The sequence below is a fragment of the Triturus cristatus genome, chromosome 7 (genome assembly GCF_964204655.1).
Source record: "Triturus cristatus chromosome 7, aTriCri1.1, whole genome shotgun sequence".
Taxonomy (NCBI): Eukaryota; Metazoa; Chordata; class Amphibia; order Caudata; family Salamandridae; genus Triturus; species Triturus cristatus.
Window position 1 is genome coordinate 1,665,616,423 of NC_140590.1, and position 25,460 is coordinate 1,665,641,882.

The 25,460-nt window shown below is 44.0% G+C and overlaps 1 protein-coding gene across 3 annotated transcripts in view; it reads right to left on the reverse strand.

The window, feature by feature from the left end:
* Positions 1 to 25,460, reverse strand: part of SS18L1 (SS18L1 subunit of BAF chromatin remodeling complex) — a 114,428-nt gene that overhangs the window by 14,024 nt on the left and 74,944 nt on the right. For 2 of the 3 annotated variants that reach the window (XM_085619776.1, XM_085619775.1), the window contains exons 8-10: positions 23,966 to 24,058; positions 16,439 to 16,561; positions 8,945 to 9,110 (exon numbers count right to left, since the gene is read on the reverse strand). In XM_085619776.1, the coding sequence (XP_085475902.1) occupies positions 8,945 to 9,110; positions 16,439 to 16,561; positions 23,966 to 24,058 (382 nt within the window). The remainder of the gene's footprint in view (positions 1 to 8,944; positions 9,111 to 16,438; positions 16,562 to 23,965; positions 24,059 to 25,460) is intronic. The other variant, XM_085619777.1, reaches the window with a different exon arrangement.

A 25,460-nucleotide genomic window follows, 5' to 3' on the forward strand; every position in this document is an offset into this window, starting at 1 on the left:
GTATCTCTAAGGTGCGACCAAGCATCCCCGGCGGTCTGGGGGGGCCGTTGTGAAGATGAGGCAAGCTAATGCCCAGAGTTGCCGAGTGTGGTCCCTGACTGGAGTAGGCACCGAAGCGAGAATTATCGAGCCCGCTGACCCTGGTCCACGACCCTGCTGCGTCGGGAATCGAACCCTGGTCCCGGGCCGTCCTCTGCTTACGGGTCTGCCGCCTCTAACCAGTGAGCCACACCTCTCCCCCATTGTTGAATTGCATTTCAACTACAGAAAGCTATTGAAAAAGAAATTGAGACTTTACTAAGACATTATATCATTGAGTGCTCAAGTGATCCAACGCCATGGGTGTCGCCGATAGTGGTGGTACCTAAACGACAGTGGACGGTCTAAGCGCATCTATGTTGACATGCATCAAGCAAACAAAGCAACTAAAAGAGAACGACACCCAACATTGCCAATATGATTACCCAGTTGAACGGTGCCAAAGTCTTTTCGCGCCTTGATCTGAACAAAAGATATCATCAGCTTGAACTGCCAGAAAATTGCAGGTACATCACTACCTTTTCAACTTGTGTTGTTTGTTTAGATAGAAATTTAAGAAAGAGCCCTCTTTTTGCATGGTTGCCCCCACGTTTTGCTAAACTGCTGATGTACTTTAACTGAGTGTGCCCTGGGTTCCTGCCAAACAGGTACCCAGGGGCTATGTTCTTTCCCTAAACTGCATTAAAAACAAAACCCAATTGGCACGCTTTGGCCACAGGTCAGTCCCTTGTAAATTATCCCACAGGTATCAAGGGCACTGTGTCCAGGGAAGGCCTCTGAGGGCTGCAGCACTTATTGTGCCACCCTTGGAGGCCCTGTACCTTTTCACACACACACTGCCATTGCAGTCTGTGTGTTTTGTTGCAGAACAAAGTGAAGAAACGACATGGCACACATCCCTGTGCGCCTTGTCTACAATCCACTGCCCTGGCATAGGTCAGCCACCCCTCTAGCTGGGTGCACTATGCCAGTGGTGAGGGTACAGGTGCATGAGCCCTGTACCCCTACAGTGTCTAAACTAATTCTTAGACATTGTAAGTGCAGTAATGCTATTAAAAGTATTTGGTGCTGGGAGTTTGTCATTACAAACTCCACCGCATCATAATGGCGTTACTGAAAACTGGGAAGTTTGGTATCAAACTTCTAGGCACATTAAACCCACACTGATGCCAGTGTGGGATTTAATGAAAAATGCACACAGAGGGCATTTTAGAGATGCCCCCTGAAAAACGACCTAACACTAGTGTCCAGGCTGAGTGGCTGCTCGCCAGATGCCACCACCAGACATGTTTCTGGACCCCTGGATCGAGAGCCTCCTGCTTTTAGGGGTCTGAAATAATGCACATCCTGGGACGAGGTGCCAAGTCTCCTGCCCCAGGATGGGCAGGGTCCACAGAGGGGAAGCTTCAAAGGCTTGCCGCCTTTGTGAGCTTCCCCAGGCCTTTTGCTGCTTCCAACAACTGGCCCCCACTGAATCTGCCCCCCACTTTGGGTGGGAGAATCGGCGGAAAACCAAGTGAGGAAGGGAGGTGTGTCCACCTTTACCAACCCCACCCCCTCAGGTGGGGGAGGCGAGGTGAAGCACAACTCTCAGTCCCCGCCACCTTGCAGATGGGGGGACCCAGGCAACCAGAGTGAGGCATATGCCCCCCTCCCACTGGAGAGTGGCATAATAGGAGGTGTACCCACCCCAAGGAAGGGACCCATTGGTACCAACCTTTTATTTACCTGTAACACCCCTAAATCCAGTATTTAGGGGCAGCCCTGAACCTTGTCTACTCAGACAAGAACCGACTAAGAAGAAATGAAGAAGAAGGACCGAAGAAGCCATACCGAAGCTAAGAAGAGGAGGACGCCCACTGACTTGGCCCCAGCCCTACAGGCATCTCCCCACCTCGAGCCAGCTCCAGCAAATCCCGGTGTGTCCTGCAGCCTCAAAAACCTGAAGGACCTGCCCTGCCTTCCATCCTAAAGACTTTGTCTCCAGTGAGCACCAGATTTGCTCACCAAACAGACCCTGAGTCTGCACCACTCTGCACCCAACGCCTACGGCCAGAGTTTGAGTGGCTCAATACCACAAGGAGGTCTCCCCGGCGATCCTGACCTGAGATCTGGTGATCTCTGACCTGCCTCGACACTCCAAACGACGCCTGCAGTCTGTTTCTGGAGGACCCCCACGACCGCGACTGGAGCTGGTAAGAAAACCTAACGCCTAAAGACACCCCTGCACCAGACGTCCCACACCCTTGGGCTGCTCAACCAGCGGTGTCCCAGCATCCCCAGTCATCCCAACTTACCTCTCCAACTGGTGGTCACCTCCAGAAGATCTTCGTGCCCGAGCCTGCAGTCTTTGTTGCAACCGGAGAATCCCCATTGAAAACAACAGGGCACCCGACACCAAAACAGCACCCTGCACCCAGCCGCCCCTGCGGGTGTACTTTGGGTGCTAACTCAGATCCCCCCTTGCTCTGAGGCCAACACCAGGAGCTCTGCTCCCACAACCCAGTGGCCTGCTCATGAGCGGACACCAACCGGAGGCACCCTATCCCCCATTGGATAACACTGGGCCTGAGCACTTTGCACTTGGCCGCTCTAGTGCAGCTGAGGGTGTTTCAAGAGTACATCCTTGACCCTGGGGGAACGCTGGTGCTAACCCCAGAATCCCAACTCCCACAAACTTGTACTTACCTTCAAACCGAAAACTCAATTTGCTTCCATAGGATTGCATTGACTACTTTTCTTGAAAATTGTTTTAAGTGTGGGGTTGGTCTTGTATGATAACTTGAAAAACTGCAAATAACTAAAAACTGCTTTACTTACCTTTTCTCTAGGAAATGTCCCAGTGTGATATCTAGGCATATCACACTGAGTACAAAAAGTAATCTATAAAGTAATCTGTAAAGTAATCAAAAGTAATCTAACAGTAATTTCCACTGTATTGAAAAGATATACAAACCTGTTACAAAGACATTTTCATTCAGCTTGCGTGTATTATTCAACTTGCCTTGGAAAATAACATTTACACTTACCTGTGCCAAGCTTGCTTGGTTCTAGAAAATAAATATAACTAAATAATATTTTTACACAAATCAAATTGGTCTGAGTTCAGACTTAGTGTGTGACATCATTTGCTGATTGAGTGTGTACAACAAATGCTTAACACTACCCTTTGGTAAAGACTTACTGCTCGCCCAAACTACCACAAATAGAGAGTAAGGTGCTATCTACTTTTACCTCTGCCCACCTTTGGGGTTCCACTGGACTCTGTGCACACTATACCTCATTTTGGTACAGTATATACAGAGCCAGCTTCCTGCAACAAAAGATTGAGTTTCGAGTGTCTTCAGCTGCTGAACTTTTCCAAGATGTCGTTCATTGCATTATACAGCCGTCACACATGCTTTCTTTACAGAGATGATATACTAGTCTTTGGGGCCATAAGAAAGGAACATGATAGAGCCCTTAAACAAGTGTGCCATCTACTTGCTCATGCAGGTCTTACGTTGAATGCTGAAAAATGCAAATTTCACAAAACAAAACAAAAATTCTTTGGGCACATTTTCTCGGAAGGGGAGTTTACTTCAGATCCAGCCTAGGTACCACAAGATGTAACCATGCTGCGTTCTTTTCTTGGTATGGCCAGCTACTGTTGAAGGTACATCCATGACTCTGCCACTGTGAGCGCCCCATTGAGTGAGTTAACAAACCGGTATGTTTCATTTCAGTGGTCACAGGAGTGTGATCAAAGTGTCAAGAATATTAAGCATGCATTAGAAAATACTACTGAAATGGCTTACTTTGATCCGCAATTGCATACAGAGATTGTTGTGGATGCTAGCCCGGTGGACTTGGGCGCAATTCTTGCCCTATATGGTGGGCATTTAAAAGCACGAAGGCTAGCTTATGCTAGCCTAAGTTTGTCACAGACTGAACAAGCTTACTAGCAACCTGAGAAGGTCTAGCCATAGTGCGGGCTTGCAAACACTTTAATGTGTTTCTGTATGGGTTACATTACACTTGTTACTGATCACCAAACATTGCTTACTATCTTTGGCAATCCAAAGGCCAACATGCCCCCTCACAATGAGAGGTGGGGGCTGAGACTGCAAGAGTATGACTACATCATTGTGCACAGACCGGGAAAAGATCAAAACCTTGCCAACTACTTCTCTCAAGTGCCTATGCAGTGCAAGGATACCCCTTCCAAATTGGCCACGGCCTCTGTTTATTGTGAGATCTGGCACTCTTGCAGATGTGTCCTTGGAGCAAATAAGTACTGCCTCCAACGCAGACCGGAATATGCTCATCCTCAAAGATAGTATTATGCATCAATCCTGGACAACACATGCTCAACCTCTTGATAATGACAGTGAATATCAGAAATTCAAGAATGTGTATGATGAACTGTCCCTTACACAAGAAGGGATTATCTTGTGAGGGTCAAGAATTTGCAATCCTGAACATCTACGATAGCAAGTCATTGAAGTGGCACATGAGGGACATCTTGGCATTATCGCCACAAAGCGAGCCCTTTGAGACCATGTTTGTCATTTGTGTAACTGTTTATCTCCCAGAACACAACATACTTTAAACATGTCGAATCTTCCAATACAAGTGTGGGAGAAAATTGCAATTAACTTCTTTGGGACCCTTAAAAATGGCCATTATTTCATGGTAATTGTAGCAGAGAACTCCCGGTTTCCTCTGGTTGAAGACCTCTCGTCAATCACTCATGATCGAGTGATTGAAAGATCAGAAGGCATATTTGCAAACTGGGGTAGTTCCGTCCATTTTGAATTCCGACAATGGCCCACCATTCAATGGTCGGGAATTCAAAGACTTTCTTACTCACTTGAATATCAGGGGTCCCAGTACAATATAAATCACAAACAATTATTTATAAATAACTAATAAAACGAAAGAAGTTGTAAGGTACACTGTTATTTAATCACAATGCGCCATCTGACAATGTGTTACAAAAATTGCAAAATATCATCATCACAAGCAATAGTGCCCCACTTACCTCCCATTATCAGCCATTACAGATGTGGGCAATGTAAGGCCTGTTCCATGACCATACAGACCAAGGAATTCAACCATAATCAACATAAGATTGTCCTAAAAACTTACACCAACTGCAATACAAGCAACGTCATCTACGGGATTGTCTGCCCGTGTGGTTTGATCTATATTGGGCAGAACCAACAGAAGAATAAAGCAAGGGGGCTGCAACATTGTAGCCGGATTCGCTGCGAGACAGTAGGGGCTCCTTTGGTAGATCATTTCAAAAGAGAGAGCCATGCCCCTGAGAGTTTGAAATGGATTGTCCTTGAGAAAGCCACCCTGGGACCAAGGGGTGGTAATATTGGTGATATATTGGACATCCGTGAATCCAAATGGATGTCTTTCTTTGATTCCATAATCAATGGTTTGAACGAGGTTGATAGTAGTTTTGCTCAGTTAGCAACATTATGTCCCTAGATTTAGACACCCAATACCTTTTAACACTCTGGGAGGGTTTGCTGTTACCCACGTTCTGACTTGCCAAAAGTTTTGGCTCTCTTATTTTGGAAGCTTATCTTGGTTTGATTAACCTGTGTTTCATTACATTCTATTTTGGACAACTTACCCTCCTGTGCGAGAGGTTCTTGTCCTACATCCTGCTTTCTCAATTTATGTTTCCTTGAGTGATTTATGACGTTTTACCCCCATGTTTGGTTGGTACACGCCGCAGGGCTCAAGCAAATGTTTTGGCTATTGTAGCCTATTCAGTCTATGTACCTATTTTAATGTTTACAAAGGTGCTATGCTCATGGTTCCATTTCAACGCCTTGATTGTCTTTTTGACTACAATAATTCACCTGTGTCTTTACCTTTCTGTGAGAAAGATACACGCATCAATATGTTTTTAATGTGTCACCACTATTCCATTTTCCAGGCCTGGGCACTTTATTTATTTACTTATTTTTACTTGAAATGTATGCATTTCTCCAGTCCAAATTTGCCATATATTGGTTCTATACCTTTTTCACTAATATACCTTTGTAATTGGCACCGAGTCTTTCTTTCCTCTTAGTCCCCGCGTTTAGCGTGAGACTACGTGCTCGCGCACCACGCTTCAATAATACACGGCATTTAAGTTGTACCGTCTGATACCACGGCTTCCTGCCTTTTGAATCGCACGGCTCCCTGTGATAATCGATTGACTCCAGCTCACAGGTATCTCGATGGTCTTAGACTAGTTAATCATGCGGGGGTCATTTTGCACGCCTAACCCCTTGAACTTGGGTTTGAGGCGTTTGTTTAATTTGGGGTTTTGTTTGTGTATTCCTCTCCCAATTAGATTAGCTGACCGTTCTTCGGCAGCTTCTCGATAATGTAACCACGAGGTCGGTGACTTTTCAGCCCTTCCCTCGTAAGTTGATCTACCTTCATTTTCCAATTCGTTTGATTATGCGCCCCAAGTTCGAATAATTTAGAAATGGCGCTTTTGAATTAATGAACTGTCAGGTTATATCTTTGCCCGTTGTGCGCCTCCAGTTCGTGTTCTTCATGAACGCCGTCTTTACTCTGTTTACTTTTTTATAGATATTTGCATTGATGTTATTCGTAGCCATTACGGATCTTTCCTGACCCATGACCCGTGTGAAACGATATCCACGGTAATGATAATAATATTTTTCCACCACTTATTTCTCGTGAATATTTTGGATCTTTTTAGACCATTCTTGTTTTTAATAAATTGTGTTTGAAATTTAGGCGATCTGCCCCCAGCATTCCCCTGTCCTGAGGAAGACCCTCCTACAAGGTCCAACTATTTCCTATCTTTTTGTGGGGTCGAAACATCGACAACCGGTCCTTCTGCCAGCCTCTACCCAGATTGTATTGATGCATACAAGAATTTTAGAAGCATGGCTTTGTACAAATTATGAACATTGATTGTACTTCACTCTGGCTCTGTGTTGAAGTCAGGTTTCAGAATTGTCTTGATTACGGTTGCATGACCTTCACTCTTTCACTCACTTAATCCTGCACTATTCTTTTCCCGACACTCTCCTTCCCTCACCCCGTGGGGCACTATTGCTTGTGATGAAGATATTTTTTAATTTTTGTAACACCTTGTCATATGGCGCATTGTGATTAAATAACAGTGTACCTTACAACTTCTTTAGTTTTATTAGTTATTTATAAATAATTGTTTGTGATTTATATTGTACTGGGACCCCTTCCCTTTTGTACTGACATACACCCAGGTCCCAGTGACAATTACTAGGTTTACCCTTTTTCTGTAACGGGTCACTTGAATATCAAGCATTAGAAAAGTACACCTCTATGGCCACAGGCTAATGGCATTGTTGAATGTTTTATGAGCACTCTTAAGAAGGCTGTCCAGCACGCTGCGCTAAAAGGGCTTAAGCTCAAGTTAGTTCTTCATTCTACTCTTTGTGCCTACAGATCTACCCCCAAGTCTACAACCTGCAAAAGCCCGGCCACCCTGATGTTCAGAAGAACCATGGGTACCAAGCTGCCCCAGTGGACCACTGAAAGATTAATTGACGCTCTGAAAGTTTGACTCACCAATTCGTCTCACAAGTCCAGAATGAACATTTATGCAGACAAGAGTTGATGTGCTCAGGACATTACGTTTCAGACAGGAGACTGTGTCCTAGTCAAACAGAGGCAGAAATGCAAATCTGATGCTCCATTCGATGCCGATTCATTGCAAGTTGTGACTAGTAATGGACACATGGTGACTGCTGCTCACCGTCCTGTAAAGTCTATTACGAGGTATTGCTCCCATTTCAAGCCCCTGCCTCTGAGTTTGTTGGCTCCAGACATCCGGAGTGAGACTTTGTCATCAGAGGGCCAGGAGAGCCCCAGAACTGCATCAGCATCTAGATCACCAGTGCCTGCTGCGGTTGTTTCTTAAGTGTTTCCTCAGCCTCCCACTATGAGATCTGGAAGAGTGATTTGAGCGCCTTGACGACTCATTGAAAATCTATGATGTATATACGGTTTCTCTGTTGGTACTTTTTTTTTTAACAAAGGGGGAGAAGTAGTGTCTTGTGTATTATAGAACGCGGGACCCATACAGTCCCTAACGAACTCCGTGGCCTAGTGGAGTAAGTGATTGGGTGTGGTTAATAAAATCCATGACGCAGTATGTGTCAGTTAAAGGTTACACTCTAGAGAATAAAGATGTGTAATGATGAACTCCGTGTGTGGTGTAATTAATTTACGTGCTGCTGGGGAGGACAATACCACTACAACTATACGAGTACCTCGATATCTGATGTCCATTTTTCCAGAAAAATGAATTGGGAATACAAAATCCTACCGTCTGCGAATGTACTGGTCATACCAGCCCATATTACTTCACATAACACATAATTAACATTCCTGATTACACAACCCATTAATTGAAATTATCTGCTTTACCATAATGCACCTATTCTTCAGTGGTGCTACAACTAGTGAGAGAACTACCATTGTCACTCTCTGTCACTTGTACTACTACAATGTGAGCATATTCCCATCCTGCAATTTTGTGGCATCGACACACATGGCACTGTCAGATAGTTTGGTATCCTCCCCCTACCTGTTGAGGGATCATTTCCTCCAGCCTTTGACCATGCTGCTGGAGCAGGAGATGGTCTTATCTGACACTGCGGGCAAGGGCCTTACTGATATGACTATTTTCAACAAGCTTTTTCATTCTCACCGAAGAAAGACATTCAGACTTTTGCTCAGATCACATACTTGTGCCTAACCCCACCTGCTCCCACTGCACAAAGTGTTTGAACCTACTTGTGCCCTTAACACACACTGCTTGAACCCAAGTGAACTCATAACAAATAAAAATGTGCCTAGTGCCACCTGCTCTTGGAGCACATGGAAGACTTGCCTGATCCCATTTGCAGCCAGAGGACTGTGAAGACTTGCCTGCTCATATCCATACGGCCTCTGTTGCTGGGTTGCTGCCCCCGTCTGTGAAGCTCGATAGGTTCCATACTGCTGTCCCTGTCCCTGCTGGTAGGTGGAATACTGGGACGATGCCCCCTGTGCTGGAACTGAAGACAGAACAGTGCAGAAATCAAATGATTTACCACTTACATTTGTGCATGCTTCTCAACTCGTATTCTCTACAAAACCTGTGCACATGATGGACAGCATGCACGTCCTGACCACAATGCATGATGCACACTAATCTCAACAACTCTGATTACTACTCACTCATCATTCCAACCCCTTAAGATTCGCACTCGTCATCACAATCCCACCCTTGCAGCTTCCCTTTTAACAACATTTGCCTTGGATCCTTGTGTGTATGGTCGTATCTATATGCACCTGCCCACTAACAGGTATCTGTACATCATATCTATCTCATACTTGGGTCCTCCTGAAAAGCGTGTGTGTGCTCTCTCCTGATCCTTGTTCTGCATGCATTTCTGCCCCTCAAGGTTGCATGTCTCACATGCCACCCACATCTCATAATTCTGATTAACAGCGCTACTATGTCTGCATCTCAAAGTCTCACACGTGTTCCTACCCAGCCTATATCAACACTGGTGCTCCCAATTGAATCGTTTTATAGAGAAATTACCTCCTTGTTCATGAAATTACCTCATTATTCACTGAATGAATCTATATGTGAATCTACATCCTAATAGACATACTTTTCCTTGAAAAAACAATGAAATACTCCAAAACAACTCTCATAAGTGAGGCGCATACACTACCTCATATCAAAATGTGATGACCATGTATTAGATAAGTATGTCCTGTTACAGTAATTGAGGATGAGGTAATTGCTGTGGAGGAGTAGGGTACACAAGATAAGAATGATAGGGAATGTTAGCATCAACACACAGCAGCACACCACATCTATGGCCTGAAGAAATATGACCGCATCACCCCCAATGTGATGAAACTCCACCTGCTTCCCTTGCCATTCTATGCCATCTTCAAAATCAACTGCATCATCTATAAACCCTTTACACCCGGCACCCTTGACTAGCTGGATGACACGTTCACTATATCTGGTAGATCTCAGCACACCCACAGCCAGGGCAAAATCAAGCTCAAGACAACAAAGAGCAGAAAATAAAAAAACAAGTTCTTGATGCAGCCAGGATGTGGATGGTCCACTTACTCATCAGTTCTGCAGCCTAGTGCATTTTAGGAAAAAGCTTTAAAAATCACTACATCACAATGAAGTAACAATCCATATCCGCTCCCAGACCCGAGCTACCTCTTCAATCAGTAGTTGACTGTATCTTTGCCTTTCAACATGTGCAACACTCTGCTTTTGGCTAGGTTGGCACTATACAAATACCACGTACACGCATACAAACATATTATCCCACGGCTTATGACTGTCTTGTGGGCACTCGCCATCTCGATCTTGCTCTTTTCATGGCATCATCAATTTCTTGGATAAACACGGTTGTGCCATTAGAGGAATGTTAACCAAATGAATAGGAGCCTGAACTTTATTATTCAACGTGAATCATGATTTCTTTCCATAAGCACTTTTTTCGCCAAGTTTCTGAAGACATGGGGCAAGGTTGTCCATTTGCCATATTGCTTTTCTACATTTCTTCTACATTCTCATATCAAACCTTTCTCTAAGTGCAGTAATGTTTGCCATTTTGCCCTAATGTACATACATTCTTATATGTGCATCTTCTCTCCTTTTCAGGTAGGTCTGTAGCAAGTGATCTTGGGTCCAAAAAGCATCCTCAGGTCACAGTCACAATAGGTGACTCAGTCTTGGGCCTCCCTTTACAAACTGGGTCTGTAAGAGGCACATTAGATTTATCTTTTAGGTGAGATATCACAGCTCTTGCCAATAGATCAGCCAATCAAGCCCTCACCACTTAGATCTGAATGTGATCTGCAAGCAGTAGGTTGGAAGCCCTGCAGGTGGTAGACTGTAAACCCTGTAGAGCCTATGTAGTCTTTCTTTCTTCTGGGTGGATTATTTTAAATAAAGGCATATTATGTATATTTATAGAGATCATTTGTTGCTTTTGTAGAATGCTACATCTTCTCCCTTGGAGCTGAGGGATAACAGTGTATGTGGCCAGTTACTCTCTGTTGGATGAAGTGTATCTGTGCCAGGGCAGCAGAAATAAAGTAAGTCGTTTAGATAAAAACCCAGTGTTCTGGAAAACCATTCTTTTACAATTTGGCAGCTGAAGTAGTTCTTTAGCAGCCCTAGATGCTACTGAAGAGTTCAGCGACTGAACAGCTTGCTGAAAGTGACCTCACCCTGTAGGTGTAAGCATTTTTAGCAAAAAAGGGATGGCGCTCTAGTAGGAAACCTTAAATCTGGTGGATGGGCTGTGTTTCGAGCAGCAGAAGCTTTACCTCAGAAGCCCCAGTGCGTCAAATGCTATATCTGCCCATAAATATTTAATGAAGGCACATAAGCTGATTTCCACTTTTGAGAAATTTCTATTCCCCTATGTGGTGGTTGTGCATCATCTAGAAATTCTGATCCAACCAAGACAGCTCGGGATCTCAACATATGATGGGTGGTCCTCCGCCAGGTGAGAAGAGGCCTGGTGAGCTGGCAACCAAATGATGAATGAACTCCTTAGACCAGCTCTGACCAATTGATTTTTTAATGTTGCGCAAGATAACAAATAATTTTTCGGTGCTAAGACATTTACTACCAATGATCTTTAAGCCAGAATGTCACATTGTCTCCTCTGTGATAGATATGGCTTATCAATACCTTATGTTTTAGAATTAGTGTCTCACTTTTAAAAATTAACCTTTAAGAAACTTGATATTGTTTGTCCTGAGTCATTATTCGCCCCTCTTATTAATTTACCTTACACTTGTTTGGTTTGGAACCAGCAATTCTTTTTGACGTTTGCAATGGGCAATGCTGATTAAATGAGCGGTGTTGCTAATGCTTGCTGCTGTGATTTTCAAAACATCCCTAAGATATAAAATTGTATTACCTTCTCAGCTTTAAAATGACTTCTTTAGGCCCTGGCCTCTCCATGTGGGGCGGCTGTAGCCGTGAGCCTTCGACTCATCCAGTTTAAATATCTACACAGAGTTTATTTTACCAGAGTTAGGTTGTATAAGGCGGGCCTGGTGGCCTCTCCGAATTGCCTCCGCTGCCTGCTTGAAGAGGGGACGCTGCTACACACGGTATGGGATTTCCCTGCATTAACTAGGTTCTGGCGGGGGGTAGTGACATGCCTTTCTGAGGTTCTGGGGTGGGATCTCCCACGGTCCCCTAAATTGGTGCTCCTGCATGTGATGGATGATATAGGAGGCAATATCTATAAGCGCCATCTGATGCTCCTGGGTTTTACTCTTGCCAAACGAGATATAGCGAGGGCTTGGAAGGCGACAGTCGCACCCCCAATATCTGTCTGGAAGGCCGGTTTAGATTTCTGTATGGGTCTAGAGGCCCCCATTTATGTGGCACGGGGCTGCCCACGAAAGCATTATAAAATCTGGAAGCGCTGGGCGGACTACAGGGGACTGGAATTGGAACCCATTTCAGTGGAATAATTGTGTGGGTAGTGGACCATCTCCTCCCGGTCTTAAGGGGGCATGTAACATTGGTGTATCGGGTGCAGCGGTGTCTTAGGGACATGGTTCATAGAGAGTACAGAATAGTAGTTGTGAACAGATTTGCAGCCTTGACTAGATGGACAGTGCGATGGGTGGGGGGGTGGGAAGGGGGGTGGTTTTATGTTTATTTAAATGGGGGGACTGTCTTGGTTATGCATGTCTCTTCTGTAATTTTCATAAGATTTCAAAAAAATGTCAAAGCGGGTATGTTGTCTCTTGATGCCGTTGAAGCCTCTGCTTCACAGAGCTTCGCTGAATGTGTATTTGACGAATAAAATTTGTTTCCAAAAAAAAAAAATGACTTCTTCGTTGTTGGACTACCAAAATGCTTTATTATTTTGTTTAAATCTAACAGAACATATGTTCGTCTACAATTTGTCATCCCATGCTCACATTGTACCTTCTCCTACATTCAACAGCTTCAATAACTGCCCACCCTCTATTGTTTCCAATTACTTTTCTTCTGTCTTTTTTAAAGGCTCTTGTTCATCCATGTTTGTGTTTTTGTATTTCTCCCTATTGTCCTATATATTAAGCTCTGCTCAGCTCTTTTGTTTGTTCGTCCATCCCACTCCTTGCTCATGGGTCATCCATTTTCCTTCTTTCCATGTGTGTGCTGTCAACCAAAATCTCCAACAGTTTACTGACTAATGAACAGATATCTCCCTCACTACTTGATTTTAGAAGAAGCATATGAAAAACTACTGGCAAATCCCTATATGGCATAACAGTGTTCATTTTAATGTTTATTTTTTGATCATTGATACCAATCATATATTGTACAAGGCTTTGAAGAAATAAATTTAATAAATGCAAGTAGATAAATCTATAAACAAGTTACCACCAAACATCATCTAGAAACACAACCTCTGACCCAAGATGCACAGAGCCCACAAATTCCCACAGGTAATGTTGGTGCTTAGTACATAGGACAGTCTGGTGTTATGCACACACAATGTAGACAGAAAAATGACAAAGGTGCAGGAGAAAAGTGATTTGCCAACGATAACGCAATTTGATCAAGTGGGGAAGCCTGGATTAAAACCCTCATGTTCCAAGGTAGAGAGTTTTAAACTAGATCTCCTCCGCACTAAACCATGTATCTAAATTCTCATTCTTCATCAAGCATAAGCTGAAAGTGATTTAGCCCTACAATTTGGGAGCCTCCGATTGGGAATGGGAAAGGTTTTAACCTGCATCTTGGCACACCTCCGTTTACATGATTATATCTAGATGTAGAACCTCTGTCCTCTGATGGGAACAAGAACTGCTGCAAGTCCATGAAGACACCCTCCCCAACCTTTCCCTTTTCTCATGAATATAACATAGGTTTCTGTCTCCAAAACATTTGAGAAGATCTAGGCTGCAAATCTCATAATCTGGGTCATCTCTTAGGGAAGATAGCAGCCGTAAGCAGAGTTCAACGGGGAGTGTGATAAGATTTTTTTGTCAACATCGTGGACTCCTCCCAACCTCCCATAACAGATTAAGCTGAACTCAGTTCCCGACTCCCCTGGTTCATTATTTATTTATTTCAGATTTATAGTGCGCACGGCTGCCTCAGTGACGAGGCGTCCCAGCGCAAACCAAGGACCCGAAACAAGAGCCTAGGAGAAAGACAAAGTGATTAGACAGTAGAAGTAGGGAAAAGCCATGTCTTCAAGGCTTTGCGAAATGTCAAATGATTCGGGATAGTTCTGATAGGGGTCGGGAGTGCGTTCCAAAGTTTCGTCGCCAACCAGCGAAAGGAACGCCCCCCGGCCCTCGCTCTCCAGACTCGGGGGTAAAGACCAGAGCAAGGTCGGCAGATCGCAACGAGCGCTTAGGCACATAAGCCTCCAACTGATGGAATAGCCCCGGTGGAGCCTGTCGTGACAAGATCTTATGCAAAATACACAATGCCTTAAATTGAATCCGCTTGTCAACCGGCAGCCAGTGGAGCTTGGGGAGGATATGCGCTACTGAGCACTGTCGCGTTCTGAACCCTCTGTAGGCGCTTAATGCTAGCCTTGTTAGATCCCAAGTAGAGGGAATTGCTGTAGTCCAATCTTGACAAAACAGAAGCCTGGACAATAGTCTGGCGCACCTTGGGAGGGAAGAACCCGAGCAAAGGCTTTAGGCCAAGCAGGAGCTAAAACAGACCCCCACAACAACTTTCGTTTGTTTATCGAAAGTCATGCCATTATCAAACCAGACACCCAGATTTTTTACAGTTTCCTTAGGGGGTAGGGCGGGTTTGAGGCGGTCTGGCCAACATTGCTCAGACTACAGCTCCAGGTCCATCCAAAACAACAAAATCTCTGATTTACCGGCAGTCAGCTGTAAACAATTAGCTGCCATCCAATCAGCAATAGCCAGAAGATCTTCCTTAAACTTGTCCAAATTGGTGATGCATTTCTTCGAGAAAGATATCACCAATTGGGTGTTGTCAGCATATGACACCAACGACAACCCCCTACCCTTAGCCACCTCTGCCAGGGGGCTAACATATAGATTGAACAAAAGAGGGCTTAGTATGGAGCCCTTCGGCACCCCCTGATGCAAAGCAAACTCCTGAGAGGAGAAGGGAGGAACTAGGGCCTGAAAGGATCTCTCCGCTAAGAACGACTGAATCCAAGCCAAAGCTGAATCCCTGATCCCAATGTCCTGTAGGCGTTTGAGAAGTATCTTATGGGACACGGTGTCAAATGCGGCACTTAGGTCCAAAAGGACCAAGGCCGCAGAGTCCCCTGCGTCCAAACTGCCCCTAATGGCTTCCGACACGGCCAATAGCGCTGACTCAGTGCTATGCCTGGGCCGGAAGCCATGTTGTGAAGGATCAAGGATGGCATGCTGCTCAATGAATTTAGACAATGTGGAGTTCACATGTGCTTCCACCACCTTAGCCAAGAAAGGCAGCTGGGAAATGGGTCGATAATTACCCGGTTCGGCGGAGTCCAAAGAGGGCTTTTTTAACAAAGGGATGACTTTCGCGTGTTTCCACGTCCGCGGTACAGATGCAGTCAACAAAGACAAATTAGCCAGATCTAAGCTCACATCAGAGATCAGAGGATAAAACTGGCGAAAGTGGGTGGGGGATCACAGGATCGGCCGGGGAGCCAGATTTGATTTTTAAGCACAAGGCCTCAAATTCCAGGGGCGTTAAAAGAGGAAATGACGCCAGGCTGTTACCCCTGATATATCACCCCCTCCGGCGCTCCCCCCCCCCCACTCCACCGAGAGAGCTGCCTTTGCAAGAGCCAGATAAATCTGCTCCACCTTGTTGACAAAATACTGAGCTAGCTCGTCACACTGACGGTTGGAGGCAATAGGGGAAGCCCTAATGGCACCTGTGCTCTTCATGTCATCCAACAGGGAGAAGATAGACTAGGCGGGATTAGAACTGCCCAAGATTTTACTGGCCACAAACTCTGCTCGTGCTCACCGAATGCCCTTATGGTATTGCTTAATGGCCACCCGATACTCTAACTTTGCTGCCGCATCGTATGAGCGTCTCCAGGCACGCTCCAGCTGCTTACAGCCCTTCTTAGCTAGAGAAATAGCATCATTGAACCATGGATTCGATGGCCCACGACCTTTTAATCTTCATTTAGCTGGAATACATTTATCCAGGCCGGCCAGCAGCCATTCATGGAAACACAAATTGGCCGTGTCCACATCTGATGGTAGCTGAGGCCTATGCCCAGATAGCCAGGCAATATGACAATGGCCCTGGAATTTGCTTGGACACAGTGCAGTTGATCTGATTCAGAATGTGATGGGCCGCAATGAGCAAAGCTGAATAATGTGTTCTCACCATATCCTTGCTGCTGGCCCGGGTAGCTCTGCTGGTTGGGGTACTGCTGCTGTGAATACGCAGGCTGCTGTGCAGTTCCTCCCTGCTGGTATCCAGCCTGTTGCTGGTTATACTGGGCATTCCCTAAAACAGATGGATGGATAACAGTTATGTAGCATCATTAGACACACCCAGAAAACAAAAGCTAAAAAACTACCAATAAAGCATAAGCAGAGTTATGGCCTAACAATACAGTCACATAACGTAGGGACAAATGAGCAGAGTATAAAAAAACATTTGCACTTATTAACACATTTACATTCAGTAGTGTTAAGTTATATTATTAAAGAGGCCATCTAGTGACAAGAAAAGAAAGTTCTCTATACTAAGTCCTGCATCCCTAACTGCATAAGTGCATTACATTTCACAATATGTGTTTGTTTGTCTGTACCCATATGTGTTGGAAAGGTTAACAGCCATACTAGGAGACAAAACGTTAACATTTTACAGGATGTGGACGCCTTTTCGCACGTATATCAAAAGTCATATTCTAGGTGCGCTGCTACAGAGCACACCAGACTTGATCTGTGTTGCCTGAATGACTTTAAATGCACTCTTTAGATGTCCTGCTCCAGTGAGTAAAGCAAGAAAGTGGTCAATTTTGTTTTATACCATATTGTTCCTCCAAACTTTGTTTTGCATCTTCTGCATGACCCGGCGGTCGCTTTCTGTCACCTCCAAAATGCGCATACTATGTCTTATTAAATAATATGGATCAATACTCTTTACTCCCTGGAAATAAAAGTTTAAATAAAGTTTTTTCAAAATAATGTTGATTTGTTTGATGATGTCAGCTTAGGTTGAGTCATATTATGACATCATTCACCAGAATGCCACTTAATGTATAGTTAACTTATAGCGCATACCTGTTAGCAAGAGGAAATAAATTAATTCCTACATAGTACCCTAATTTCGTTTACTTTGATACTCAAAATAATTTAGTAACTAAATAAATCTTGCAGTGTCAAACTGTACAGCATGCAATATGATGTATGTAGTAGTTTAGCGCCTGAGGCTTAACCAAGTACGATGTGTTTGTCTCCTGCATATCTTCGAAAATATAAGCTGAAGGAAATGGAAATCTTTGGAAACAGCTGGTTAAGCAACCCATCTGTATGTTCCTTTTGTTGGTGTAATTCTATGGAATTAGGGCTGATTCTTGGACCTGAGGACTACTGGACTCTAACCATTTGCAGTAGGCAACAGCACATAGTGATGAGTGGCCAGTACAAGCAGTAGGTTTTACCACCATCAACTCTTGATGTTGTCAAGGCCAAATAGACGTGGATGAGCGCCCATACATAAACGCATGAACCTGTATGCTTTGAAGTATTTGGAATTACCAACAATTTATAGTTGGGCAAGCATTGCAGAATAGTAAAGTACCCATTTGAACTAGTGCTTTATGTAGTGGGCAAAGTGTGCAACAGTTTTGGAGCTGTGCGAGGGAGTACATATAATGAATTTCAAGGAATCCCTAGATCTGAGACATATCAAGTGCTACTGTTGTGCATGGGTAGAAAATTAGCAGGCATCCAGCAAACTGGCGATATCATAAAGAAAGGACTTCTCTTGGTCATGGCAGCATGACACTTGGATGCAAGGTAATATAGTGGTGACCATCTTAGCTTGCAATGCCAACCCAGAGTTATGGCCTCATAGAGTTGATGCACACTGGAAGCAATCAGTTGTGCATATGGAGGAAGCACTGTTATCAAAACAGATTCAGGGTAGCACATGATGCGTGGAAACTTAGGGGATAAGGAAACATTCATATGGGAAACGATCAGAAGTCAGTCCTCATACTGGCAGCACTAACATGAGCAGAAATAAAGATCAACTTAAAGGAAAAACAAAACTGAAAGAAGTAGGTATATTAATTTCCAGTAGTTCAATACTCCGATTCTTAGTGCGAAAAAGGATTGACGTGTTGGTGCAGTGTGTTATAAAGCTAATTTGTTTAACTTGTTACTCTAGATCAATGTTTGAATTTGTTATTGTGGTTGTTTGTTTTAGTTCTTTGTTTTAGTTTGTTGTGTTTGAATAATCAATTACTTGGTGAACACCTGATATTTGCAATGGCTGCAGCTAGCATGGCACAGCACCTTTATTTTTGTCAGATGTTGGTGAACCATTATTGCCCTGGAAGAGACGGAAGAAACTTTTTGACTTGCATCTCATTGCCACTGGAAGCAAGACATTTTCAGAAAGCAAGGAAACAGGGTATTTTGCTGCATAATCTTAGTATGGGAGGCAGAAGCATTTATGGAAGTCCGAAACAGACGACTTGAGGCAGCAGGTAAGGAGAACCTAGGGATGAGTAGGATGTCAGTGAGAATATTAGAACAGCATTTTGGGCTCACATCAATGTGGTACTTGAAACACACACATTCTTTGCACAGTAACAAGGAAAACACAAGAGTTGGAGATGTGGTGGCCAGTCTAAGCAACATGGTGGGAGCTTATGAATTTAGTGATCTGACAGAGTCATTAATTAGGGATCAACTCATATGTTGTACAAATAATCCTCAAAGTCCTCACCAATAAACCCGATTTGAAGAAGCCATATTATTCACTAAATGAATGGTGCACTTCTCGGGCTGGGTGAAGTAGATGAGAAACAAGGATATGGGAGTTGCAGAGATTGCAACAGTGAAAGAACCTGAAAATGACAAAGGCTATAAACTTAAGAAGGGTGTAAGGGGGCCTCAGAAAATGTGAGGTGAAAGTAAATGTAGGTGATAGCGGATTGCATGGTTCAAGTAACCCAAATTGTTTTGCAAAATAAATATTCGTGCAGGAAATGCTGAAAAGGGTGCACAGTGCGACTGTATGAGTGAAATGGATAAGTTGAACAGTAGTATGGTGAACCAGCTGGAAGAAATTCAGGAGGCAGCGAGGAATATTTATTTTCAAGTCACAAAGTACGCGAGTAGAAGGAGTGTGTGTGATGCTGCAAACTCTTCAATGTCTGAAGCCGTGAGAGTACTAAACCAGCACATCCTTCTTTGGTCACGATGTACTTCAGCCTGGACCAAAGTGGGCTGATTTCAGTCCCAGTTTCATACTTATTCTCAGGACGGGAAATGTTTGTCCACTGTCTAAGGTCCGGGAACTGGTTTGGCGTGATTTCCTTTCAAATGTCATTTTTTAACTGTCGTGGAGTCACAGCAAGTAGTGATGAGGCTGAACCCAAGCAGGAGTATCCCAAACAATGAAGTGTGAAATCTCTGCACCTGGGTGTCATCAGACTTCCTAAAGCAGCTATCAAGAAATTATAAAAAAGGAAGGCATGCGCTACAAATGTCCTCACTTTTAACAACAGAAAATCTTGAACCACCTTGAACCCCTATCATTCACCAAGTTGCATTGCTCAGGAAGAACAAATCTCCACCCCGGCTAAATAATAATAATAATAAAAGACATTTATAAAGCGCACAGCTACCTAACATGAGGTGTCCCGACGCTAACCTGGATAACATTGCAGTCATGCAAGCAGTGAACTAGTCTCTACGGCTGAACAGCCAGGTCTTCAAGGCCTTTCTAAACTCCTGCTCAGAGTGCATCATACGTAGTTGGAGGAGCAGGTCATTCCAGCATTTAGAGGTTCTTACCTCAAAAGTTCTGCCCCCATTCTCGCTTTAACAAAATGGGGAATGAAGAGGTAGCATTTAAAATTGGACCTCAGCGATCTGCCCTGCTGGTAGGGACGAAGTCTCATCCTCAGATACTTAGGGCCTCTTCCCTGGTAGACCCGGAAGGCAAATGTGAGGGCCTTAAATTCAACTCTCTTGGCCACAGGGAGCCAATGGAGTTGCCTGAGGTGGGGGGAAATATGATGGTGGAGAGGGACCTTGCGGACCAGCATAGCTACCACATTTTGCACTATCTGCAGCCTATGGATCAAGCCGCAGGGCAGACCCAAATAGAGTCCATTGGCGTAGTTAAGATGGGAAGTGACTAACGCATGCACCAACAGTTTTACGCGCTGGCTCTGGCAAAAAGTTGATGAATTTCCTAATAATTTTCATCTTCCCAAAGCAGACCGCCGATACAAGCTGGATATGCGCGGAAAGGGATAAGTCTTTGTCCCAGCGGACACCAAGATTCTTGACCGAGTCCTTAGGAGTGGGAGCCGTTCCCAATTCCACTGGCCACCACAAGGCTGCTGGGGGAGGGACTGCTTGGTTAAAAAACAGAACCTCTGTCTTGTCGGCATTGAGCTTTAAAAAATTGCTGCTCATCCAGACGGAGATATTTTTAAGACACTCTCTAAAGATTCAAAGGCGGATGCCGACACTTCACTAACGGAGAACATCAGTTGGGTGTCATCCGCGTAGGATATCACCTTGATCCTGGAACTAGCAATGAGTTCAGCCAATGAAGCCAGATAGATATTAAATAGAAGTGGACTCAGGGCTGAGCCCTGAGGCACCCCCCTTCTTAGAGGCTTGGACTAGGAGGAAAAAGGGTGGAGAAACACCTGTTGGTCTGGACCATGAAGGTAAGACGTGATCCAGTCCAGCGCCGTCCCACAGATGCCAATTTGCTTAAGACGATCAAGCAAGATGGAATGGGACACCGTGTCAAACGCTGCTGTCAGGTCAAGAAGTACCAACATGGACGCCGCACCCCCATCCACCGCCCATCGAATGGCATCAGGCATCTCAATCAGAGCGGATTTGGTGCTGTAACCGGAGCGAAAGCCGGACTGAGAATCATGCAGAAGCCTATTAGATTCAACAAAGGCAGCCAACTGCTGATGCGCAAATTTATCTAAGATTTTCGCAGGGGCCGGGAGAAGAGAGATGGGCCTGAAGTTACTGGCGATATCCGGGCCAGCATTAGGTTTCTTCAGTATGGAGAGGAGAAACAGGCAGATGGAAAGACCCCTAACCTGAATGAGGAATTCCAGATGGCATTAAGGGGAGGATTAAGCCAATCTGACAGCGGGCTAATTACATTTCTAAGGGTAGCCCTGTCTCCATCCTCTCTCACTCCAGTGTCTGGGACTCTACCCTCCAGCCACAAGAATGCAACCCAAATACTTACATTATACCTACAATCTGACCTACAATCTGGTTATCATGCATGTGTAAGCATTCACCCTACATGCACCCACTCAGCCTGCACATGGAATGTCAGTGCAAGGGCCTGGAAGGGACACTAAAGCAGAACTTTTCACAAGTGGGTCAGTAGACTGCACTCCTCTCTGACATAGGAAAAAGGTCTGGTCAGGACTAATAAATCACAAAACGTGGTACGAAGTGATCAACCAGGACATGAATAGTGGTCTAATGTCAGTCATGAGAGTATGCGTGGGGCAGCCTCCAGGTCATAGAACACGTTTTGGACTTTAACAATATCATGGACAGGCTTAGGCCACAGCATACACACTAGATTAACGCGTTGGCATGGACAACAAAAGTCAGGATATTAGTTTCTTGTTTAGTTGGGTCAATCTGAGCAGGGGTACACACCTGAATATCATGCAGGATACATTCCCATCCCAACATGCTGTTAACACTTTATGTTAGTATAAGTTTAATGTATATGCTTAATAATGTTATACTTTGTTTCTTGAAAATTATGGTAAGAACAAATGCCATTCTCTCCATTGTCACATACAATTAGTCAGAAACAAAGTAATTCTGAATTGTTATGATACGAGAGCAGTAACTCTTCTAATTGTGCCTGTTATGAAAAATTAGGGAATTAGTTGGTTCCTAAGTGTCTCTCACAGAAAAAGGAAGCATGCATTTTCAAAGAAAAGGAAATATGAGTGGCTTGAGCCTCTAAGCTTTCTGGTAATACTGGAGTGGAGGGCACAGGAGAAAAAACATGATGCCTGAGGGAAGGTAACTATGGCACAAAGGTGGCCTTCAGTCAGTCCTTGTTTTTCAGCCAACAGATCTAGATTGTCCCCTCGCAACCCTGCAAGTCACTGCATGCATAGTGATGTTGGCTGTATAGAGCACAGCTGTCAGAGCTCCTCCTTGTCATGGGACTACCCGAGAGTTATCGACTATTACGACCTGGTGGGGAAGCATTACAACTGGTGTGCACATAAAAATCAGCTTTAGATTAAGTGAAAAACTTTTTTTTTGCCTCTAACAGGCATCCACCATTGGGGGCCTCATTTAGTGACACTCACATGGCCTAGGAGAGATACTAACAATTTTTGTATGCGTGCCTGGCCAGAAAAGGTCTCCAGGCCTCCCATGATCCAAAGCACCTAGAGCACAGTGACCGACGGCTTATCTTGCTGGTACACTGTGAAAGCGACCCTTGGCCATTGCTTGAGTTGAGCTTTTATCCCTGCCCACTCAAAGGGAGGGATGCATCACTGAAAATATCAACATTATTCCCCAGTCCACACATGACTATCTGCACTGATGTCCTAGTCCCTCCTTCAGCCACAAAAGAATAGGGTGCAAGCTTTGAGTTCACTATACTCTCATGATACATACAAATCTATCAAATTGCAAAGTAGCGATTGACTAAGCCCAACAACACATTTTAGCGACTTTGCTAATGAGCATAGGTCGCAAATACAGTGTGTTTGCAAGTCCTTAAAATTTGCTATTTACTTGGCACACCAGGTCCAGTATGTATGAAACACTCTGAAGGACACTTGCTTGAGCTGGCTCCGAGGAATGATGCACCAATACAATTTGAGTGCTCTATACTCAACGATCATATGTTCGATTACATTTGAGTATCAAGGTAAAGTGAAATTACAGTTAGTATCATTATGTTATATTCATGTACTAGCATCTATTATTCTTTGAAATCTTTGTTTTAAGAATTGCTAATCTTACTTCAAAATGTTTTTGTTTGCCCTAGACTCATGAATGCCTTGAACATTTCAGATCCCAATGAAGTGTGCACAAATACGATTAAATTGAGCTCTCACTGCTAATTCATATCATGAATGAGTTTCATGAACCTCCTACGTGACAAATTATGAAATATGCTAAAGAAGCATTTTGTAACTTTATGCTCAGTGATTGGTGTGCTCCAATGGCTCCACCAAAGACGGCCTAGGATTGGGCGAATCCTGCAATACAAACATTTGACTGATTGACAGAAACCAACCTATATCTATGGTAGATTCTTACTGATACTTTCATTACTGAGGGTGTCTGAATGACGTTGAATGAGGATTCAATGGGAAAGAACCCCATGATAATCTAAGGAACAGGTCACATCTCAAAACCAAAACAAGCCTTGCTCTGAGGCAAGCGGATATGAACATTCCTCTGCCTTGATAATAGACAGTTAGTCTTTCTTCTAGGTCAGCATCAGAACAAATCAAAATGAAGGCTTTTGAGAAAGATGGGAAAGATGCAAGATGGGTGACAATCAAAACCTATGGCCACAGGACCACCATCAAAGAGTTGCAAATTACAATTTACATCATGTTTAAAGTATTGATTCTTTAGTTTAAGAGCAAAGACAAATTGGATGAAACGCGTCCAAGCTCACCTCCTTCATAGTAATGCTGCGAGGAATCATCGAAGGTCCTGTCATAGCCTTGCTCTGTGTAGGATGACTGCTGATACGAGTAATCTCCGTGACCTGCAAGAAGGAGGCAGAATGGATTGGTAGGGCTTTCTTCAGGATGGTCACAGTGCCATCGCCTGAAAAGCAGCTGAGGGAAAAGGACAAGGCGTGTCTCCTCTCTTTTCTTGATATGGAGGTACAAAATGTAATGTTATAAACTTGCACTATGTTCCCATCCAAGAATAAACTGCAATATATACTCTCTTAGATACACCAACATTCTGCAGAGCCCCCCACAGCTCCCACACAATGTCACTTTGTGCCATTAACCATACATGCAAATCAAAAGACAGCAACAAAATATTCAATTTGGAGTTGCAAATCTAGTACCTTTTAAACCCCAATAGAGTTCTTTCAGCCTACTCTGGGACACGTTGGCTAGCAGTAGCCTACAGAAATCACTTGTCATCCTGTGTCAGATGTGAGATTTTCATCCAATCCTGGCTTTTGGGTCATGACATACTGAATTTAGTACTCCAGTACTCACAATAAGTAAAGTATAGGTTTATGAATGACTACACATTGATCTGTGACGTCAATCACCTGGAGAGTTCTGCATATATGTGCTCAACATGCAGAAAACATACCTTTTTGCTGACTATGATTGATGTTGTTTCAGACAGAAAACAAAATGTGCTGCATCTGAATCGCTAGCAACGGTAATCCCAGAAGCATATCTTTGGGAAATGTGTGCAAGGAAAGGCTTAAAATATCACCCTTCGTGCTAGGGCTGCAGCACATTAGTATTGTATTGTAAAAATCCTTTTTAAGATTCTGCAATGCGATCAACATCCGGCATTAGAAGATGCAAAGGAAGTCTTCTAAAAGAATCATCAAACTCCAGTATCGGAGTTAAAGTTCCTTGATGTACCAAGGTACTCTATGGCTGGAGATGGCACACCATCTCTCAAAATGCAAATCTCAAAATGCAAAGCTGTCATCAATACGCTTTTGAAATGTGAGATACTCATCTTAAGTTTTGAATGCACCCTCCTGACTGGCGGTTGACTCTGAATGCTTAGTACTACAAATGTCGCCTTCACCACACACCTGCCCTTTCTCCTTTCTGCATGGATGGTTGTGGCATGTGACATGCATTTTCATGCATCTCTGAATATCCGAAGCACACCGGAGGACAACCTAACAAGCTGGTGCAGGTGTTGGTGTTTGTGTTAGCGCATTAGTTTGTGAGCACAATTTCCAGACTCTAACACCATTCACCATTCAAAGGAAGAAATGTATATATCTAAAGACACCAGAAGGTAAAAAACAAATTAATTTTCGTGCAATGTTTTCATTCACAAATAGAAGCTTCTGCGTCAAGACGAGATTCTGATTTGCTTGGCTATCTGCTCCCTTAAATCCAGGGTAAGAAGGATTGAACCTGCAACCCTTTTTCTCATCATAAGCTACTAAA